Raw genomic sequence first — 23161 nt, forward strand, 5'->3', positions numbered from 1 at the left:
AAACAAAAGAACCAGTGCACATTCAAAAGCTATCTTAGTACGCAAACTACACCTGACACTCAGTTATACAATCCTATCTTCCGCAACAAAAACACTTCTTTCCTAGTTCATATTTAAGGAAAGAGTGTAAAATTGCTCAGACACCATTTCAATTTGCTAAAACCCACCATTTATGCAATCAGAGTAATCAGTTATAACAGCAAAATAAATCTTACCTTTATGTAGCCCCAAGACACTGACAATAAATAGTTTGCTTCAGGCATGTTTGATAGATTATGTGTCTATATATGTGTATATATGTCAGCAAGTTCTAAAACGTGTATCTCTTTGAACCTTGATTTTTAACAATCTCCACAAACCAATCAGCGTGTGGGGATTTAAAGATTTTTAGTAATTAAGTATAAATAAGAAAGCATCGTATTATGATCCCTTTCAGCCAGCGTCTTCCCATTAAATACATGCCATTTGTAAAACTCCAGAATGGAACAAAATTCAGCAACTATTCTGAATAAGGAATATCCATATGATGAATGGCCAGCTAAAGAGCTAAGGGTCTGCATCTTTCTCTCCCGAGCTCCAGGGCTTAATGAATAATGTATGTCAAGATGCTTAGCTGCAAGAAAGACTAGTTCTGTCAAAAGCTACCAAATAAGGAACTGCGGGGGAAGCCGGGAAGAGAGGCACGAAACCCCGCCCATAGAACCAACTATGCACCAATCGCATTCCAACCACGATCTATGAGGGCTGGGGGCATGGATGCGGCTCAGGCTGCTTTGTGATTGGTTCCGGAGGTGAGCCCCTGGGGAAAGAGGCTTTCCTCCCCACACGGTGAACGCCATTTAATAAAGGTCTCCCTGCAGCTACGTGGAGGCTGCCTGTGAAAAGATGAATGGGGCTTCCCTCTCACAGGGATGGATAAGGACCGCAAAACTTCTATATCTGTACTTGCTGCTTAAATAAACGTTGCCAGTCCGTGTGGCGCTGTCTGCGGATTCTAATAATCTCAGATTTCTCTACGCATTTACATTGCCCCCATCTCAAGTCCCACACACGTGGCTTCCCTGGTGATGAAGACAGCTTAGCTTCCTCCCCTGCTCAACACACAAGCACAGAAATTATGAAATGCCACAGGTCCAGACTTCACAAAAGAGAACGCATCCCTTCTCCTTGGGGAGGCTGCCTTCAGCATCCTTTGTTCTTATTGTTCTATGGCCACATTCTACATCACACAAAATCTAAAATACAAATCTGAGTAGGGGAGGGGGAGGGAGGCAACTGAAAATTCATTTCTCTGTGTGGATAAAGAATACAGTTGTGCATATTGATTTCGGTTTCTAGATGTTGATCAGAGGGAGATTTTTTTTTTTTCTTGTTTCCACATGAAGTTGAGAAAGGACTGAACAGCTTTTAGGAATTCAGAATTGAAATGGTGAGTAACCACACCTTTTATCAGGAGGGCTAGAAAAAGAACTTAACATTCTTTTGGGAAAGCCAATCTTTTCTACTCCATCTGACATGGCATTTTATTCTATACAACTTTTATCCCAAAGAGGTCTTGTGGATGGGAAGTGAGAGAAACACACATCTCTTATTTTAGTACAAACTTCTGTATAAGGCATCTATGCTTGTCTCCGTTTAATGCCCTGGGCTTCTGTGACTCCCTGACATGGTCACCGTGGAGCTTTCTTTCTCAGGTCTGCCTTAGAGTGTTTTCACTGGGACACGTGCCTAGCACAGTAGTTCTCCAATGTCCCTTTCTATAATCCCCTAAGTCAATGGTACACTGAAAATGTTCAATGGAAGATTTCAGAAGCATTCATACATTTTTAATAACGCTGATGATAGTAGACCATTGCTAGCCTTCTAGTGCATATTTGTCTATTTTCTTTTTACTGTGCCTTATTTATAAAATTGTTACAATTTTACATAACTCAGAGAAGAATAGAGCCTGTGTAGGGTTCTGTACTCGGCGGTTTTAAGGTGGGGGTTGTGAAACCCGTCCCGGGGTAATGGTGGGAAAGTACCTTTACCTCTTTGCCGCTGGGGTTCTCAGCCACTCCACAACTTTGTGTTCACTCCCTAAATTCTTCTAAGCCCTCAACCCCAATACTCCACCCAAACAGCCCACCAGAACACCTCCCCTTCTTGTCCTCCATTTCTCTTACCTCTGACATGTCCTGCCTTATTCGATGACGTGCTCCACTGCCTCCACTGCTCTGGCTTTCTCTGTGCTCTCACCATGGCTTCCCCTTCTATGAAAGCTTCAATCCCGAGCTCCACGCGCGCTGTTTCCGTCCTACACTCGCCCGTGACTACTTCTCACCTGAACTTTAGTACCGTGTTTCCAAATTCACCATACTCTCCCATTTCAAATGCCCTGCCAGTCAGTCACCTGGAGCTTTTACAAAACCGTGAACCGTTTTTCTATTTAAAGTAGTTCGTATAACTACTCCAGCTGCAGTCACTGGACCCATGTTTCTTCCAGTGCCTCGGATGAAATCTGTGACTCTTTCTGTCCATTCAGTAGGTGTCTCGTGTGAGTCACACGCTATCAGGTGTTTCGTGTAAATCATCCAACTGAATCCTTGAGTAACCCTGGGATGTGCCTCCCCTTCTAGCACAGTACCCCCCTCATCCACACAACACTGTGACCAAGCCCTGCCTTCTATAAAACGCCACTGCATCCAGTCTGCACCTTCTCATTTCCACTCCAACCATGTTAATCCTAATCTTTAGAGAAGCAGGAAGAGGCTTTGGTGTCAGCACACACCACATCCCTCAATTCCATATACAGTGAGAGCTGGAGGAAAAAAATGCATTTCCCCAACTTTACCCGGATACACAGAACACGAACTCTAACTTCAAACCCTTTAGTGACCCGCTTCTTAAACTGTGAGTCAGAAGCCCACGGGAGAGTGAACGCAAGGTCACAGAAGTTACAACAGTGCAAGGTTTCTGAACACATGACGACCTTAAATTAATTTGAAATCAAATGCACAGTGAATCTGAGGTGTTTCTGGTCTCGCCTGTGTTGTCTAGTGTGACTTCATAGAACCTTGGTTCTGAGCACAGAGCATGCATACACACCGCACTGTGCATGAGATCTTGCCAAGTAACAGCAAAGAGCAATGCTGGGAACATTTTGGCTCAAATGAGATCCTACTGTATGTCAGGAATTGCGGCACTTTTACTCTATACACAATTAACATAATTACAGAAAGAAAAACACGATATTTTTCTCTCATTCTTTGGCAAGCTAAGTATCAAAGTAGTATATCTTTGGATTGGATTGTTAGAATGTTTGATTTAGAAATTGCGATTTGAGTTGCTGACTTGAGTGGCTTTGTTTTTTAAATCTTTCAACAAATTGTGGGTTGCTAAGATTAAAACAGAATTTACATATTTTTTGAATAGTTCCTAATCACATATCTGCCATTGTGTACTCTGTATTTTATGCACAGGGATATTGTTATAGCATTGATGATTACAAAATAAAAATGTTGATCAACTCTGAACAACATGGAAGCTACTTTGCATCCTACAGTACCAAATATTCTGCCACAATTTAATCCTGTATATAAAATTAAACAAGCATATCCATCTCCTCGGCGAGTAAATTTATTTAGTCTTTAATGAATGGTAAAAACTATAAGCACAGCAAAGAATTATTTTAAAACACAGCTCTTGGTGACTTATTATCAGTTAAGTGTTGGACCGATGTATTTATTTTATATACCCACATGCCTAGGGTCACATGAGAATTTCCCAGGCAAGAGGGTCGTTGAGTGAGGAGAGTTTAAGAAGCCTTGCTTTAGTATCCAATCCTAACTTGGAGAGTGCTTACTGTGGCAGCTCATCTGCAGAGACAGCTCTACAGTGAGTCTGAGCTGCCCTGTGTAACCCAGTGACACTGTGTGACTGCAGGGGCCACCCGGTCATGGGAAGCCTTACAGCTTTCACCTAGCTGTTGGAATGTGCCACAGGGCCAACACGAAGGAGGGGCTGAGGAAGTCTGAGCGGACTCTATGGAAGAGGAGAGATGGAAAAGGGAGGGACGAGGAGAGGGAAGACAGAATCCACAGAAAAACATGCACACGTTCCAGTTGCCAAGCAGGGGAGCTTTCAGCTGCTTGCAGCCAGGAGCATCTGACCTCAACACACACAGGCAACTGTGACCTTACACCACGGGCAGGATAGGAAACACCCCGTGAGATGGGACATGAAAGATGAAACCGATGTGCAACACACCTGGGTCATGAACCGCCACACAGCCAGGAGGCAGCAGGGCTGGGATCTGATCTCCGACTGCCTGGTTTTAGAGCGGTCTACCTCAGGAGGCCCCCTACACACACACACACACACACACACACACACACCGGACAGTACTGTAGGTGTCTATCACACGTGGACAAGGCAAAGGCTGACTTAAAATAGGGGTTGAGATGGGTTTGGGAAAAACGATGTGGGTAAAGAGTGATGTGTGAGTACAAGCTGGATGTACACGTGGAAATGTGCCACAGAACTCCACTAATATGTGCAACTAATGTATGCTAATATGAAAACAGCACTTTGGACTTTGTTCTTTATTTAGCCTAGAGACTGTATGAAAGGCCTGTGACCATCATCAAGTCTGAGCTGTATCCATCATCATTGTGCTTGAAATACTCACGAATGGGTGTGTTGACTCTTAAGAGAACGCCAGACTAAGGTAATTTTTCCTAGAAATAATATGTTATTATGTATCACTCATGGAGATGGAAAATATTTAATCCTACAATCAATCTATATTCATTGTATACCTTTCTACTTAAATTGAAAGAAAGGAAAGCTTTTAGTAGCCAACAATCAAGCCAATATAAAGTAGGTGCTTACATATCCTGTACTGCTTATATTGGATTAATAGACGAAAGTCTGATTACTGAATTCTTCAGACAGAATTTTGAGGTGAAGCTGAAATTCAGATATAAATAGTTATAGCAAACTAGGGTCTCTGAATTCAGTCTCTATTTGTTTCCAAGTACCTTGAACTAGTTTTGGAGGGAGTCAGTCAGTAGTCATCCAGAATTCATTTATAATAAGTCCTTCAAATTACATAATTTACAATTCGCTTTTACATTACAAAAACTTTTTCTTGAAAAATGCTATTAGGAGTGTCTGACCACGCCGAAATTCACGACATCTATTTGTATTTGGCGCCCTCTAGTGCTAAATTACGTGAGTTTGACTTAAACAGCTCTGAGGGGCAGATTGCATCACAAACTTTGAAAACGGTGGGTTTTGGGTAGGGAAAAAGAATAACACGACATTACAGAGGCCCAGAGAACTCAAATGTACCATTTCCGAAATGGTATCTTCTCTGGAGAGTATCGTGGAGATTTAAAACTAAGTGGCCATCTGAAACACTCAAGACTAATCTTTTTACTAACATGGTTGGAAATTTTCACCCAAACTGCTTTAAATTTAAAACAGAAAAACACTGACTTATTTCTGTTGAGCAGTTCCTGCAACTGAATTAACATGAACCTGAGTTGATGGCTAGATTTGTATTTCTTTGCTAAGTGGATTAACTAACTAACCACACATAAACACATGCAGTAGTTTGAATGAGATGCCCCCCCCCCCCATAGGCTCAGAAGTTTGATTATGAGGTCCTCATTGGCAGTGCTGCTTGGGCATGTTTAGGAGGTATGGCCTTGCTGGAGGAAGAATGTAACTGGGGGGCAGGCTTACGGTTTAAAAGCCATCCACTCTTCCCATTCTCTCTCTGCTTCCTGCTGTGGTTCAAGATGTGAGCCCTCTGTTTTCCTGCTCTACCCACAATGCTTCTGTTCTACCATATTGGACTCTGATCCTTCTGGGACAAGAAGCCAAATAAAGCCTTCCTTCCTTCACACCAAGAGAAGTAACTATTATTTAGCTAGAGTTTTCTCTCCGGGTCCTGCCAAGCGCCAGTATCCAACAGCCCACTTATAAAATAAACACACAGACACTTATATTATTTATAAACTGTATGGCCGCAGCAGGCTTCTTGCTATCTGTTCTTATATCTTAAATTAACCCGTTTCTACTAGTCTATAAGTTGCCACGTGGCTCATGGCTTACTGGTAGGTATCTTAACATCTCATGGCGGTGGCTGGCGGCGGCTGGCAGTGTCTCTGCCTCTGCCTTTCACTTCCCAGAATTCTCCTCTCCCCTTGTGCCACCTATACTGCCTGCCTGGCTACTGGCCAACCAGCACTTTATTTATACAGAGCGACATCCACAGCACTATTACATACAGCATTCTGCAGTCATTGATACAGCTTGGATTCATATAGCCAGTCTTGTATGCTCATAACTATTTAGTCAACTATGTTGTTATCCTATCTCAAAGCCTCACATAAATGAAGCCTCTTTGCTTCTAAGTCTGAATGAGGAGGTCAAGCTGTCACATGGCAAGATGACAGAATTTTATACACAGCAAATGCTACAGATAGCACCAAAACAAACAACAAACTATTCCAACTAATTAACAAAATCAACACATAATGATGAGATCCCAGGCCACTTTTATGCACTCATCATTGAAAAGACCAAAAAAAAAAAAAAAAAATGTTTACTGCGTGTCCACCTCAGTCCAAAGTTCTAGACCTGCTGGAAGGAAGAAATTCCAACATGGTGGATAGAGCTTGGTGAACAAAACCAAGCATTCTCAAAACCTTCAGCTTCTGAAGCCCTCTACTCATTGCTCTGTCCTCTTTAGAGTCAGTGAAAATCTGCCTCCTCTCCTTAGCACACAACCCTTTCTCCTCTACTGTAAAGATGGCTTTTGTAGTCTAAGGCAGAATTTCTCAGAATATAATGTAAAGAACATCAGTCTAATAAGACACTTTTCAGATGATCCCCACTACAAACTGATTCCTTTGACACAACACCAACCTTGATGGAGATGATATACATTAACAGTGTCAAAAGCTGTGCTATGTTACTGTACGAGAACTGTACTACAGAACCTTATTTATTTATTTAATTTAGCATAACATTTTCCAAACTGACTTGACTCTTGAACCCTTGTTATTAGAAATGAACCACAGCACTGAAGTTTCATAGAAAATTCCTGTAAAAGCAACAGACTTCCAGCACTGGGCGCAAAGCATTTTTAGAACGGTCATTCCCTTATCTTTGCCAGGTATTTGTTAAACAGCTACCAAGCGGCAGAAAACCAATAAAGCACCAGGCCAAATAAATGAATAAATGACAAGAGAGTGAAAACCAAAATCAGGAAAATTCCCACAGGCTAAGATGGGAGCTGAGAAGGGACCCAGCTACCTAGAAAGAGCCAACCACTGAGTGAGGGTCAGAAGGTGCGTGCATAACCTGTCTACCAACTGAGAAGTAGTGACGTGACAGACAATGTGGACCATACAAAGGCTAGGGAGAGAGGGGAGGAAGGAGGGATGGGGAAGGCTGGCTGACACATACCCGGGGGTATGGTCAGATGGGAGCAGGAGTTCTGGTGTGCCCTACGGAATAATGGAGTGTGCCTCAGGGGAATAATCCGTATATTTCAGAAACCCAGAAGAAAGGATACTGAATGTTTTCACCACAAGGAAGTGCCAAATAGGTATATTTCACCTGATGTAAGGATTTCATAATGTATGCGTGTTTTGGAATGTCCCATGATGGAGTCCTATTAATATGTACAATTTTTAGCTTTATGTATCAATTAATTTTTGTGTGATCTTGAGTGAGGAGTGACTCACTCAAAGTGACACACAAAAATTTAAATTTAATTTAATTTTTAAATTAAAAATTTTAAAAAGGAAAGAAAATTTGATTCAGAATCCACTCTGCAGAATAAGACTGTGCGAGACCTCTCAGCCTTCGAGAGCGCACAGAGACATGGCTGGAAGGGTAGGCGGAGACACGCTATGATTTATGCTTTAAATACGATGTGGTTTACATTTATAAGCTGTTCAAACGGGTGCAAGAAAAGAAGCTCCTGAGAGAGAGCAGCCATGACTTCACAGGTGAACACTAGGAGTAAAGACTACCTATAGACACCGGGCTTGCTCAGTGCCTGCTTGAATACTGCCAGAACTAAGATGGAGGGGGTCGTGGTGGGAGGCTTTGCAGGAGAGGGAGGAGGAGGAGGAGGAGGAGGAGAAAGGCGGAGGAGGAGGAGGAGGGGAAGGGGAAGGGGAAGGAGAAGGGGAAGGGGAAGGGGAAGGGGAAGGGGAAAGGAAAGAAGGGGGAGGGGGAGGGGGAGGAGGAGGAGAAGGAGAAGAAGAGAAGGAGAAGGAGAAGAAGAGAAGGAGAAGGAGAAGGAGAAGGAGAAGAAGAAGAAGAAGAAGAAGAAGAAGAAGAAGAAGAAGAAGAAGAAGAAGAAGAAGAAGAAGAAGAAGAAGAAGAAGAAGAGTCCTGAGTCAAGTGCAGCCATATTTAATTATACGATGATCCCATGTGCTTTTTAGCCAATTAAGATCTTTGATCCCTTCCCCCTCTCTACTTCCACATTCTTCTAGAGTTCTGGACTAGGGAGGCTGCCAGAGAACTGAGTTCTGAATAGGCAGCCACCTTCAGACTCCAAAGGCACCTCACTACAGTAGATTCATCACTTCTTTCCAAACTTCTCATAGTGTCTTAGAGTAGTCCAGCAGAGAGGGCATGGATAGATAATGGGTTGTTTTAAAATCCCACTTCACAGCTGAGTAGGAACTCGAAAGCCTGAGTCACCCCTCACTCAAGATCGTACAAAAATAATCAGAATTAGAATCTGGCATTCGCCAAGAACAACATCTTCATTAAGTAGTGTGCTATTTAAATCTTTCAAGAATGAAGATGTAAGGGGAGGCGACAATGAAATTAGAAGTAGTGTAAAAATGGGAGTGAGGCATGGTGATTCAAGCCTGTAATTCCAGCATCTGATATGCGTACGCTGGAGGACTGTGATGAGTTTGAGGCCAGCCTGCGTTACATAGTAAGCTGCAGGTCAGTCTTGGGTAAGACATCATCTAAAACAATAACGGTGGCGGGATCTCAACAACAAAAGAAAACATAGTTTAACAATGGGATGTTCAAAGTTTGCAACATTGAGAACTATGAGGCATTCAATGGTATGAATCACAGGGTACTTCAGAGGCCCTCATATGATTTTATGCAGTGTGTTATTGAAGGGCTCCGTACTATCAGGAGAAAAAATCGAGAGCTAACACAGGTGATCTAGCATTGTGTATGAAGCAGGTGCCAGAGTTCAACAGTTAAGCTTTATTATCCAGCAGACTCATTTGTTGCGGGACATTTGTACACTGGGTGAAAATGTAATGCTGTGGTTGGTGTAGCAAAAAGACAAATGGGCAATAGCTAGGCAGAAGGTATAGGCAGGACTTCAGGGAAGAGAGAGAACTCTGGGAAGAAGAAGGGCGAGTCACCAGCCAGATGCAGAGGAAGCAGTATGAGCAGTATGGGGAGGCGAGATAACGAGCCACACTACAGAACGTAGATTAAAACAGATGGGTTAATTTAAATTATAACATCTAGTGTGACAAGCCTAAGCTAAGGCCGAGCTTTCTCATTAACAATAAGTCTCCATGTTGTTATTTGGGAGCTGGTGGTACAGAGAAAGACTGGTTACAACCATTTCCATAACATGAGAAACAACTGGATCTGAAGGGTATTCAGACCCCAGCAATGATGTCTACCCAATAATGTGTGCAAGAAATGGTTTCTCTGCAAACCACTGAAACTACCAACAGCAACTAAGAAAGCACTTGAGATCTCCACTGTTCTGGGACCACTTCTCAGAATGTTCTGAGCTGATAAATGCAAATTCCCAGACAGGACTACAACAGACTAAAGTCCTTATAAGTGGTAGACTGCCTCCCTTGGACATGTCCTCCTGCTGTATGGGTCCATTGCACCTGACTAGAGTATATTAGGATATTCGACTAGCAGCATTCTTTAAAGGGAGCTCTTTCTATGTCCCTTAAAACTGATTTGATGCCAGGACACAGCAAATAAAGACAAACCATAGCTCAAGGATTCGTTCTAGAAGCTGCAACAGGAGGGAGTACTGCCCCCTATCGTTAACGTGAAAACACTGCAAGCCTTGTGAACAGTGATCAGTGGCTGAACACACGCAATTATAGCTTTGGTTGTCACTTGCCCCTCACAGCAAGGGTAGCACATATGTTAATTAGAACATATAAACTTCCATCTGGGACACTAAGAAAATAAATCAAGCAGATGGCATCCAGAATAATCAGTTCTGATCATTCACATAATTGTCTTCCCAAACTCATAGTGAAGCATCATAAAACTAAAATTGATTGTGTATATGTACCATATTTCATTATTCATCCATCAGTCGATAGGAAGGAATCCGGGATGATTTTATCTCCAAGCCATTGTGAGTAGTGCAATCAACATAGATGAGCAAATCTCTGTAGAAGGATTCAGAGTCTTCAGGTCTAAGTCCAGGAGTGGTAAAGCTGGGTAGACTGCCAGATCTATTTCTAGCTTGTGAGGATCCTCCATTTCTATAATGGTTGCCAGTATGCACTTCCATCAGTAGTGAGTAAGGGCTTCCTATTTGTCTTATTCATTTCTTTGTATTGTGTATGTGTGTGTTGGGGGGAGGGGGTGCATGAGCGTGTGCATGCATGTAAGCCTATGCCTGAGGAGGCCAGTCCTTGGATTCCCTGAAGCTGGAGTTACAGGTGGCTGTGAACTGCCTGACATGAGTGCTGGGAATCGAACCAGGTCCTGCAGAAGAGCAGGAAGTGCTCTTAACTCCAGAGTCACCTCTCCAGTCCTATCGTTTGTTTTCTTAATCTTGTCCTGACTACTGAAGATAGGCCAGTTACTTCCATGTGGACATATGACCTCACCTCAATTTCATGTCTACAGATTCAACTGAGAAATTGTCCAGGATCTCCCACTCACTATTGCCTTTTCTTCCGAAACACTGAATTATCGCCATGTCACTGGGTTGAGAATTCCACCTCTCTGGCTGCAGCCTCTTCTGCCTTGTTTTCTGTGTCTTGCCACCTTCACCCACCTTCCATGTCAATTTCAACCTCTTCCAAGTCCTTATCACTTTACGGCTTAGTTCTTTGAGTCTACTTGTTGGGGTCCTTTCCCCTCAAGATGACCCAAACTGTACCCTGCCTCCTGAGGTACCTTCTGAAATCACTGTTGCTGTGTCCCTTATAATCAAATGTGAGGGTTCCTCAGGGCTCCCGGGGGTCACAAGTGGCTTAGACTAGCAACTAGGACAGCATGGTTCTGGCAAATCTACAGCTCTTGTGCCTGCCCTCTGGTCCTATAGCTGGATTCTCTCTTTCAGTCAGCCTTTTGCTTCCAGAAGAACCATTAACCTCTCACCTTCACAGAAACCCAATACCACGAAATCTGCAAGCATGCTCCATTCTAGCCTGCCCTGTCTGACCACTGGAACATACCTCTACACTCATTACCACCTACATAATCCCTCCATGCTCAGATCAAGCTTCAGTAGTACTAATTCTGGGATGCGGCCCAATCATTCTGCTTCTCTGGATTGCATGAATGCTCTTTGAACGTTTCTACAAGGAGATTAAGTTGTCTATTGCTCGTTAACACACAATGACTTGCTCCTGTGGCTATCTATATTTTTCCATGGTATGTCTGCATGTTCTGGTAGCTATCTATGTGTTTGCATATAAGTACTCACACACACACAAAAAAAAATTCTCATTTTTCACACAAGAACCTTGGAACAATCAGATGGTCCCTAAGATCAGGGCTAAAACAATCTCACCGAAAAACTAAAAACTATATGTGGTGTCAGCAGTCATGAGGTATAAAACATAACCAATCCCTACTAATGATTTTTTTTTTTACCCACAAAAGTAGTCCACTGATTCAAAGAGTGGTGATTAATGATCCCAAATAACAAAGACACATCAAATGCAAAATGTCACTTAAAAAAGATGTTGATAAAGACCCAAGTCAATGTCAGATCTAGCATCAGTTTGTATTCACTTCAAGATAAAAAGCCTTGACAAGTAACACCAGACTGGTTTGTCCTGGACCACCTTAACTTTTCTACACCAGCAAAATGAATTGGGTAAACTGGGCAATTCCACAAATTGCTTTCGCCTCTAAAGATTTTTTGCAATTAAAGAGAAAAAAAAACAAAACAAAACAGGAGACTTGGAATAAGAATCCCACGTTTGAGTTCTCTGCAAAGTGGCTGACATGAAGTGGCAAGTGGATCAGTCACCTAAGCAGTGAGTGACTCACTTTCAACCCCTGTAACAACTGCACCACTAGGGAATTTCTTGTCGCTGGCCATGGCCAGTGTCAGACTCATGACTAAAACCTCATCACTGAGCTGGCACCCGGTTCAAGGTCATCTCTTCCACTCCCGTTTCTCGGCTGGATTGTCATCTCTAATCGGTGCAAAGATTAAAGGGCCGACCTCCAGGTCTTGTCTACTTGGACCAGGAGGAGACACCCAGCATCTTGATTGATCTCTGGTACCTCGTTAACCACAGGCTCAATAGTTCACAGACTCAAGAACCTTGGAAGTCCTCCACAGTGAGGGCAAGTCAAAGCCCAAGAAACGGGCCAACTCTGAGACAACAGGGTGAAAAATCTACACATCCCCCTTCCCTGTGATTGCCTTCATACATCTAATCTCCGAGTGACCAGAGTTAACTGGTCAGTTTAAATTAAAAATATGCTATCGCAGGGTGCTAGGTTACCGACCTAAAACTAAAGTAAACAAACTGGGTGAGCACCACATATGCAAGCAAGCGAGGCCCCATAAATCACTGTGACTGGGTATCAGGATTTCAAAGGCACCCTGTAAGCTCTCCCCACGCCTGTTGACTCAAGCTCCAGTTGCAACGGGTTACCTATACAGCAGCATATAAAGTTGACCTTTTAAGTTTAAAAATAGTTGCAGTCCCATCCCTACTAAAGATAGTCCATGGTGCCTCTGTGGGCGGGCGGCACACGTGGTGCTTTACGTAAGTTTTGCTTCTTTTTGACAGGGGTCCTGTGGGGTGGGTTACCTTCGTGCTGACTGACATAGAAAATGGGCCCAGAGAGATGGAAATAATGGAATTATCCAAGGTCACCTCTCTAGTATGGGGTGGATTTCTACACAGTTGTGGAATTGCTCCTCAGAATTTAGGGGACATCAGAATGGAGAGAAAAGTTGGCTCCTCTGTCCCATTGCACTCTTCTAGCATCTAATGGCAACTTATGACCAATTACCAGGACCCACCGTACGTATGTGGACACAGTTTACTCCCTCCTTTTACAGCTTGCTCCCTGCCATGCCTACGCCTCTTCAACTTCCACCCTTCACTCCCCAGCAACATGTTCCTCAGGGGACGGCCCAGGAGTTGGATTGAGCAACCTACCCATGCTGCTACTGGGCCATGACTCAAGGAGGTCACAGGTGAAGGAGGTGACAGCAAGCTTGCAGCGCTAAAGAGACCGAGCCTCGTGAGATACACCATGGCCAGAAATCTCACTCTCCAGTCTGCCCTGCCCCTCCTCCCACATCCACAACTGACTGCCCTCCCTTAGACGTTTGCACCCTTTGGCTGACCTGTCTGGGATTTCTTTTTTTCCTTCCAGGCTGTCCCAATGGCTCATGATAAGCGCGTTTTACCACAGGAGCCCTGAGGCTGGAGACAGGGCAGGGACACCAACTGATCAGTTTGCCTCTAGCCAAAGAGAGTTTTGACCCCAGGTCAGCTCCAGTTGCTCCCGTTACGCCTCCCTCCTTCACACTCTACAGTAAGTTCTCTACTCTATCCTACTTTTCTTCAGTTTTCATGATTTACCCCCATTCATGAATCCATATCCCTATCTCATTTTGTCCCTACTGGAAAACAACAACAACAACAATAACAACCACCACCTCCAAGCCAACTTACAGTTATAGGCTAATTTTAAAATCCTAAGCCTGTTTACACCTTTCCTGAATTTATGCTTTGCCTGATGCTACAACCCCCACTGTCAATAAAGCTTCATCCCACTCAAAGCCCGAAACTCTCGGCCAACTCGGCAACTCAAGCTTTAGTTACAATGTCCTATCCAATGCCCACGCATAAAGATCAGCGTCCTGTTAAAAAGTGGCCTCCTCCGTCTAGGTCACCTTCTAGCCTCACAGGCTGTCTTACATCACACTTTTCCTGTGAGCCTGAGCCTGGGGTGCTTTCACTCCCATCTGACAGGACTTGGAAAAGGAGCCTGGCAGAACGAGATGTACTCGACTCTAGACATCTACAATCCTTTAGTAACTAGAGGGTTCCCTCCTGGGCATCAGCGTTTGCTGATACTGCTATTCCTATTTTGGAATCTAGTCCCTCACTAAATAGACGAGTAAATTAAATAATTAATTAAATGTTTGCATGTGCTTGGAAAACATAGCCTGAGAACACGCCTCCTCCTCTCTCTCTCCATCCATCCGTGATTGATGGTAGAGGGCGTTCTGACATACAGTGCCTTGCTTCTAGGACTACACTACCAATTCCAGGTGGAGGTATGAGAAAACACACACAAAAGGTGGCCCCCGTTAGGTGGTAAGATACCGTGCTAGGGTTTTCTAACTAGCTCCAGTGGGAGTCAGATGTACCAAATGGACAATGTTTAAATGAGTGACCGGAAGAGGAAACAGCAGGAAGTCATGTCCGCATTGGACCTGACTCTTCATGAATGGAACAGTACTGTGTCTTACTCTGCACGGTCAGGTCTTCGACTGGTCCTCTCTGCGCCCTTCAACCACTAACAACAGCATGGAATACCTGAGCTCTGGGTCCAATACCATCTCCCAGGTAAACTCATCTTTTCATGAGGAGGAGTAACGAGACAAGTCTATTTCCAGAAGCTTCTTTATGATTTCTCAAAACCCGTTTCTACTCACCCTGGTGTGGAACTAAGGGTCTACACTGAGAACATAAAATTATGAAGACAGAGACTAGAAAGTCAAAGGTTACACTGAAGATGATATTAATCCTTTTCATTTTATCCCTGATTTTTGAAGTTGACTTGAAATATTAAAAAAAAATAAAAATAAAAACAAAAACTAAGCTTACACAAGGCTTGGCCCTCAGCCAAAGAAAGGAAGGGACTAACCAATAATTATTCTGTGAATTAAAACACTCCAAATTATCTTAATTTTTATTCTTTCAACAGAATTATAGCTTACTCTTTTGTGAAATGAGGTTTTCTCACAAATAAAGTGATACCAATGCATCTGCAAATACTAATAAGTATTCTTTATTAAAAACCAAAAGCCTCTCCAAATTGGAGACTAATGTTAAATTTTGCTACAAAGCCCACCATGGTTAGATGATTCATTTTCTCCCCAAATTTGAAAAAAAAAAAAATCTAGCCAATATAAAAGAGAATTGTTTCTGGTCAAAGAATGTATTTCTTTTCTAAACATTGGAGTTGCTATAAGGTGTAAGTAATTACTTATTAAGAAATGCGATTTATTTTTAAAATATGTGTAATTCAGTGTAACTTAATTCCTTAAAAAGAATTTTTTTTTGTATGATCAAATATTTGCTTTTCCACTGCAGGGAAGTAAGTATCTATTGTTTGTAATTATTTTGGATCGAGTGGTTAGGGAAAATTAAAAAAGAAATTAATAAAAGAAAACTACTTTGATACACCACCATCAAAATATTTTGAGGCATACTTCTTTATGATGTATTTTTCATCTTGAAATCTAAAACAAAGCAACCAGAGCACTGCTGTAAACGGACACAGTGGTCTTGAGAGGGCCCAGCCAACTTCCTGAAAGGGAGGAAGTGTATGCACATCCATTGGCCTGAATGTATCCCAATATGGCAGCTGCATCTTTGCCTGGTTGCTGTGGATACACCCCTATCACAACCGTGCTTTCTCTACTCCAGACCTGTTGATGACAGGACAAAGTGCTTCCTATTATGGTGCCTACATCTGCACAGCACACTGTTGCCAGCCGTAAGAGCTGGGGGATGCCACTCAGGGGACCACGGAGGAGAACCGAAGCACACTGGGCGAAACTTCACAGAACGCCATCCAACAGGCACGGTTCAAAACGCACATCGTGTTTTCACAGGCTAGCAGGGAAAACATTCAAATTCTCCCTTCTCAGTTGGAACAGACTGATGGTGAGAACGCTACTGGTAAAATAGTCCTAGAAGTCAACAAAGAGAAGCCATGCTCACGACCTCGGCGATTTTGCCTATGCATAATTAAAATTTTAATCTAATCAAGGTAAGACTAATCCAGAATTTGCTAAATTGTGTTACATTGTGTTAATTTGTGTTATGTGCCTGGCTTTTTGTTGTTGCTGTTGTTTTGGGTTTTTTGACACAGGGTTTCTCTGTGTAGTTTTGGTGCCTGTCCTGGATCTCGATCTGTAGACCAGGCTGGCCTCGAATGCACAGAAATCCACCTAGCTCTGCCTCCTGAGTGCTGGGATTAAAGGCATGCGCCACTGCCACTCAGCATGACTGGTTTTTTTGTTTTTTTTCTTTCATTTTTCTGAAAAGCCAGTATCTATCAGCAGGACCAAGGCTCCTAGTGAGAAGAGCCAGCTCAGCGTTCTAATCATGAAAGAAAACCATGTTCACAAAAGCAGGAATTCCAAGCCTCAGACTCTCAAATCTCCAATCCAGAGTGAGAAATGACATTTGCCATAACCAATATCACATGCTAAGTATCACTTTATGTGACACAAGGGTGCACTGAGTGTTGGAGAAATCCATTCACTATAGGATGCCTCGTCACCAAAACAAAACAACGATAAACTATGCTAAGAGTTAGGAAAATCATATATTTGCAAAAATCAGAAAAGGACCTTACATCCAATTAGGAGAGCCAGGGGCTAGAGAGGGGGGTCTGGGTGGAAAAAGCTTCTAAATGAGGTAGCATTTCAGATATGCCTAAGAGGCTGGCTAAAGGTTTTTAAGCATGTTGTTTTAGAACATGTTTACTTACAGAAAACTTATAAGGACAGGAAAGAACTCCCATACACTCCACACTGAGTTTCCCTTATTCTAACATTTCACACCAGTCACAATTAGTGGGCCAATGCTGCTGCAGTGATTTCAAATGCACTCACTGCTGGGGTTTCCTTAGCTTTTTAGGACAGGTCCCTTTTCTGTCCCAGAAGCCCAGCCAGTATGAGAATGACAGACGCAAAGTGCCATTTGTATCAGATCGTATCAAGGATATATGCTCAGTACAGCTTACAACTGCCAATGTTGACCTTGATAACGGGCTAAGGCAGTGTTTTAGTATTCTCACTACAGAGGTAAGCCCCCGACACTCCTACTTCGTACTGTACCACGTGGAAAGAAATTACTGTGCAGAGCCCATATTTCAGGGCAGGGAGAATTAAGCCTTCCCTTCTTGTGGGTACAGTACCCACAAAAGTGACTTGGAGTGCTCTGGGTAGGAAGTTCATCTATGCCCGTCCCTCATCATTTGTTCAGTTAGTTTTATTGTTGTTGTTGTCGTTGTTGTTGTCCTTCTCCTTCTCTTCTTCTTCTTCTTCTTCTTCTTCTTCTTCTTCTTCTTCTTCTTCTTCTTCTTCTTCTTCTTCTTCTTTTCTCCTCCTCTTCCTCCTACTTCTTCTTCTCAATATGGGTTGTGTGTAATTGTTTTATAATTTGGGTCATAACCTAATATCCCATTTTCTTGCTCAAATTGTCCCAGCTCGGGTCACTGGGTGTTCTTTCGGTGTACTCTTGCATCAGGCTGATATGTCCTCATCAGGGGAGGTCTGTGTGTGTGATCACGTCCTAACTTTCTGGCACCACAAGATGCTCAGGCTCTTCTTGTCTATTCCCTGTCCGATTCTCTAGAAGCAGCTATTTCTTGAAGGAATCCCAATTCCTCTTATTGTAATGTGGTATCAGAAATCAGGACATCAGTGCTGGGAGTGCTCATGACACTGGGGTATGGGTACTGGTCACTCCTTTCGGCTGACGATACAAGGAAATGTTTGTGGTATACCAGATGGCCGTGATATTATAAGGTGGGATAGAAGGCTATGCTCCAAACATACTTTTTGTGCATTAGATCATAACGAGAGGTGGTGTGCCTAGGTTACTCAGAAGAATAAGAGATGCATTTACTTATAGGGAAAACTAGAGAGACTATTCTTTGCTGTGACTTTATGCATTTTTGGCCAGAAAAAGCTCAGAATTTTAGACATTCTAAAAACAAGCAACAACAACAACAAAAACCTCAAAACAACAACATACAAACCCATGTCAGTTTGTTTGGATCTATTTGTCAAATTACAGGAAAAAAACAAAGGTGAATTCCCTGAAAACAGACATACAAAACAAAGAACTGGCTTTGTAGCTTTGTAGGGGTTATGAGGGAAAAGAAGAGAAAAAGGAAACGTAATTCCCCTGGGTTAGCTCCAGCATCGCCAAGCCACCCGTGGACACATCAGAAGGACGGGAATCAGGATAGCAGCAGACCCCTCCACCCTAATCCACCACCTCCACACACACACACAAAAAAAGACTAACGATGTTCTTTCATGGATAGAAATAAATGATCTAAGATATCAGTACTGGCAGTGTTCCTGACTCTGTCTCCACCATTCATGAAATCATCCTCGCAGCTATAGCAGACCAGGAGGCTGAGGCACAGAGGCAAAGTGATCCAATTTATACCAGCAAAAGGCAGAGGCTGAATCCAGCCCAGACAGATCCAGGGGCCACTGTGCCTGCGCAGTGGGCAGCTAGGAAGGAAACTCTGCTGCAGAAGTCCGCCATTCTCCCCTCTAGTAGAGAAATCACATTGGCAGGGGAAAAAAAAAAAAGGAAAATTACAGTTTAAACCCAGGCCCTTCTAATTGCAACGAAACTGCTACATTGTCTCAGTTGCTGTTAGATAACAGCACTCAGCGTCCATTGCAAGTGAGCAAAAATGTGTGGACCTTGGGCGCAGGTTTTATCCTTTGTCACACATCAATCATAATGTAGATGGATACAGCTCCCTTTGCTTAACATGGAACATTCTGGTGAGGATTTACCTTTTGAAATTGCTTTGAATGAATCAACATCTAACAGCAGCCATCAAAACACAAACAAACGCACAAAATTTGAGAAACACTAACTTAGACTATACTTTCTCACGGCACAGAAATAACACAGTGTACTACACCAGGAGGAATACGATGCTAGATTCTCCTAAACTCGCTTTCTGTGGATACATACAATTTGTGGAGCATCCAGGGTGTGCTCTGCACTATGCTGGACTTTCTGTACATTGTAGCCTATGTTCTCTCTCCTTTCTTCCTCCCTTTCTCTTCCCTCCCTCCATCCCCCTTCTCTCCCTACACCTCTCCCCTAGTGTCTCCTGTATTACAGGCTGGGCTTGACCTCTCTATGTAGTGGCAGATGACCTTGACCTACTGTTGCTTCTGTCTACTTCCTGAATGCTAGGATTACAGGCATGTACCACGCAGCCCAGTTTATGCAGTACAAGGGATTGAACCCAGGGCTTCATGAATACTAGGCCGGCGCCCTACCAAGTGACCTACATCCCTAGCCCAGCCTTTCAATCGTATTTCTCTTCTTGCTACTCATGTTTACAAATGAAGACACTGCGCTTTGGGAAGGCAAGGCTTGATGCCCAAATTATTAGGTAGGAAACAGCAGCGCTGGAATCTGAAACCAAGCTCCTCTGACGACAAACATCTATGTTCTTTCCACTCCACAGAGCTGCTGTAAGCACTAATAGTGTGTGCTCTGGGCCAGGGAATAAATGTCACTCATCTTCCTTACATAGAAAGTTCAGCAAAACAGTTTTAAAAGCCAAGAATACTAAACAATAACAAAAGAAAACGCTTGGTATTTTCCACAGTGCAAGATCATAAACTCATTATTACATTAGCTGCCGTGTCCAGTTTAACCAATGTCCTGGTGGACACTGCAGAGTCATCTGCTCTTTAAGAATACAACTCGGGCCGGGCGGTGGTGGCGCACGCCTTTAATCCCAGCACTCGGGAGGCAGAGCCAGGAGGATCTCTGTGAGTTCGAGGCCAGCCTGGGCTACCAAGTGAGCTCCAGGAAAGGCGCAAAGCTACGCAGAGAAACCCTGTCTCGAAAATCCAAAAAAAAAAAAAAAAAAAAAAGAATACAACTCGGCTCCTCCACTGACTGTTAGTGAAGAAACTGCCTTCCTATCACTGATACCCACATGCCACAGAAGCATCAGGTGCTTCAAAGCATTGTCTACCGGTCTTGTTATTTGGGAAAAGAAGTCATATGATTCATCTGTAACTGTTTGATCTCAGCCAAGCCTTACATTCTGATTTTTTTTTTAAAGGAGAGGATAGTTCATAATACTCTGCCACAGAAGCCACCATTTTCCTGGAAATCAAACTGATAGGTAATAACTGAAAGCATTCTTCTAGTAATGATTAACCTACTGAAACATAAAAGTGGGGGGTGTTTTGTTCAAGTTCACCAACCCCAAACGCTGATACAAGAACTGAACTGATGATAATGTAGGCTCCCCTCCCCCTTTTGGTCCCTTAGCGTCTTGCTAAGTTAAAAATCAAAGACCATACTAGTCAATGAAGTGAAACTCTTTGCTGACGTGTTTCCAGGCCGGTAGGTAAAGGTACTCATCAGCAAACCTGCTCCTCTGAGTCTGACTCCCAGGACTCACATGACGGCAGGGGAAATCACTGCTGCTCGTCCTCTCAGCTCCAAAAGAGTGTGCGCCCACGTGCACGGACAGATGCACCCGTGTGCATAGACTTCAAACATGTGAAACAAGTGTTTCTTTTTCCCTACTATCACTCAAAAGCAAGGGAACATATTTTTTTTCTAATTGTGATGACATAAACAAGGATTCAAAAGCTTTTATACTCACTGTGCGGATCTATATGGAAACTACATAGAAGCTTTCACGGTCGGCCTTTATTGAGTAGTTGGAAGAATAGGGCACCAAACTCAAAACACCAAGAAGCCAAGTTCCGAGTTTCTATAGCTACAGAAGAGCTCTTCTCCTAAAATTTATGTATTTAAGGCATACACATGAACTCTAAGCAATCCTCTTTTCTATGTTTTAACGTTTAAAGATTTAAAAAACTGTCCCTATTTTTACTCTACAAATGAAAATGCCTTTTCCAACTAACTTAGCGTCCTTCTTAACGGAATTTCAGTCCCCCGGGGTTATCTTACACTTGTGCTGGGCCGGAGTATCTTAAGACTCAGCCACAGCTATGCACATCCATCCCGTCTTCCTTCCTGGAATCCCCGGGGCCGGAAGAAAACCGTTATCGGCAGTCACAGCAAGGGCTCCCCTGTGCTATGCACACAGAAGACAGCAGGGGGAGCCAGTGGGAAAGTCGCTGAGGAAAAAAAAAAAAACAACCCTGCTCCAGGCAGCTTCATTTGTATGCCAGGCAGAGAACAGACCAGAAATGGACCAAAAAAAGACAAACTAAGATGCACAAAGAAGTCTTAACGGTGTGTGCAGAGCTGGCGTGGGTGCCTCAGAAACGAACCACAGGAAAACCTTAAGGATGCTCGAATCCCAACTTCAAGACCCACCTTCAGTTTGAAGCCCAGTGGTTTCCAGCGATGCGGAGCTGCCAAAGAGCCCCCCAAAATGTGAAAGCAGAAACAAGTAACAATTTTAGGTTGAGAGCTTCTAGGGAGATTTCAAAATGATTTAATTTTTCTCCTACAAATATCACCGCCCTTACTTGGGAGACTCACTAAAATGTGCCTTATTAGGTCATGAAAGGCTTGGTACAGAGTTCCACAGTGGAGGACCTGGACCCCTGTCCGGCTCTCCCACAAACACTCTCCCCCGCTCAATTTACCTCTTTCAGGAGGAGGGGTGGTGACCAGGAACATCATCAAAGTATTCTGCATTTGAAAGTATTTTAGCCTTGCAAAATTGGTATAGAAGAACAGCAAATTGAGCCGGGCAGTGGTGGCGCACGCCTTTAATCCCAGCACTCGGGAGGCAGAGCCAGGCGGATCTCTGTGAGTTCGAGGCCAGCCTGGACTACCAAGTGAGTTCCAGGAAAAGGCACAAAGCTACACAGAGAAACCCTGTCTCGAAAAAACAAAAAACAAACAAACAAACAAAAACCCAGCAAATAGCCCCAAACTCATATAATATTATGTATGTCCTGAAGATTTTTTTAAAAAGGGTCTACATTTTCAGTCACAGTAGAACAGCTAAGCGCCCCATTTGGTCTGGAATTCTAAATATGGACTTTAAGAAAATTAAAATCCTGAACATCTACATGGAACTTCATAATGTTCTAGTGGTCTAGGGGCCATAAAGACCTTCAAACTACAAAAAATCTGTGACACATAAATGCCAACCAACCTTGCCTTTCTGTTAGGGGGGGTGGGGGATGGGTTGGGGGGAAGCTGGAGGGCACATAATGAGGGAAGAGGGGGATCTTTGATTGGTGTTTGGAATGAATGAAAATTTTTCTTAATAAAAAAAAAAAAAAAACGCCAACCAAAAATAAAAAAAAATTACTCTTGGGCAGTAAACTAGTGAAAGCAAGTACTTCAGATAAACAGGAGCTCAAGAAAATCTGGCCTCCGACTCTTACATTGACCTTTCAAAATTATTATTATTATTTTTCTATCCAGATTATGCTAAGGAAATTGAACCTTCAGAAATGTTAACTTTTTTTTTTCTTTTTCTTTTTTTTTTTTAAAGAACTCAGCCAGCAAAGAACAAACTTCTGACTGAACTTCTAGGTCTGTCCACCTCCAAGCTCTGAGGCCTCACTAAAATTGCTCTCAATTGTAGAAATGAGGTTCCGGGGGCAATCTGTACAAATCTTAGGCAGATTACTGTGCTTATGAGGGTAAATGCTGTAGATTTAATCACTCAAATTAAATGCCATCTGGAATCTCTTACCCCCACCCCCACCCCCAGTACAAGCATCCCACATGTGTTACAGTCAGCCCTGGCCCTGGCCAAAAAAATTCAACCATATTCCTGTCCCTGTACCATCAACCAGCCTATGTACAATGACAGCAAAGGAGAAAATAAGGCCAGTTGTCTGTTAGACGTTACTTTACAACTGCTCGTTAACTCCAATTTCTTTTCCTGAGCTCTTTTAAATATATGAATTATTTGTTAGCAGGGTTGAGGACCAGGCTTCCCACTTTCT

At 43.1% G+C, this 23161-nt stretch overlaps 1 protein-coding gene and 1 long non-coding RNA gene across 21 annotated transcripts in view; one reads left to right on the forward strand and one right to left on the reverse strand.

Moving 5' to 3' along the window:
• The window catches only part of Pde4d (phosphodiesterase 4D), a 1451136-nt gene that overhangs the window by 31889 nt on the left and 1396086 nt on the right, over positions 1-23161 (reverse strand). Inside the window, exon 1 of one of the 19 annotated variants that reach the window (XM_016000215.3) lies at positions 2166-3002. The exons of 17 other annotated variants lie outside the window; for them this stretch is intronic. In XM_016000215.3, the coding sequence (XP_015855701.1) occupies positions 2166-2174 (9 nt within the window). In that variant the 5' untranslated portion in view covers positions 2175-3002. Of the gene's footprint in view, positions 1-215; positions 1282-2165; positions 3003-23161 lie in introns of those variants that run through there. One more of the 19 variants, XM_016000214.3, reaches the window with a different exon arrangement.
• LOC121822762 (uncharacterized) lies at positions 1215-14023 on the forward strand. 2 transcript variants are annotated; one of them, XR_013044860.1, is made up of 4 exons: positions 1215-1429; positions 4592-4708; positions 13295-13432; positions 13615-14023. It is a non-coding gene; the product is annotated as an uncharacterized LOC121822762 (long non-coding RNA). The 2 variants fall into 2 exon arrangements; XR_013044859.1 differs by having other exon boundaries at positions 13295-14023.

The sequence above is a fragment of the Peromyscus maniculatus genome, chromosome 15 (assembly GCF_049852395.1).
Source record: "Peromyscus maniculatus bairdii isolate BWxNUB_F1_BW_parent chromosome 15, HU_Pman_BW_mat_3.1, whole genome shotgun sequence".
In the NCBI taxonomy this organism is placed as follows: domain Eukaryota; kingdom Metazoa; phylum Chordata; class Mammalia; order Rodentia; family Cricetidae; genus Peromyscus; species Peromyscus maniculatus.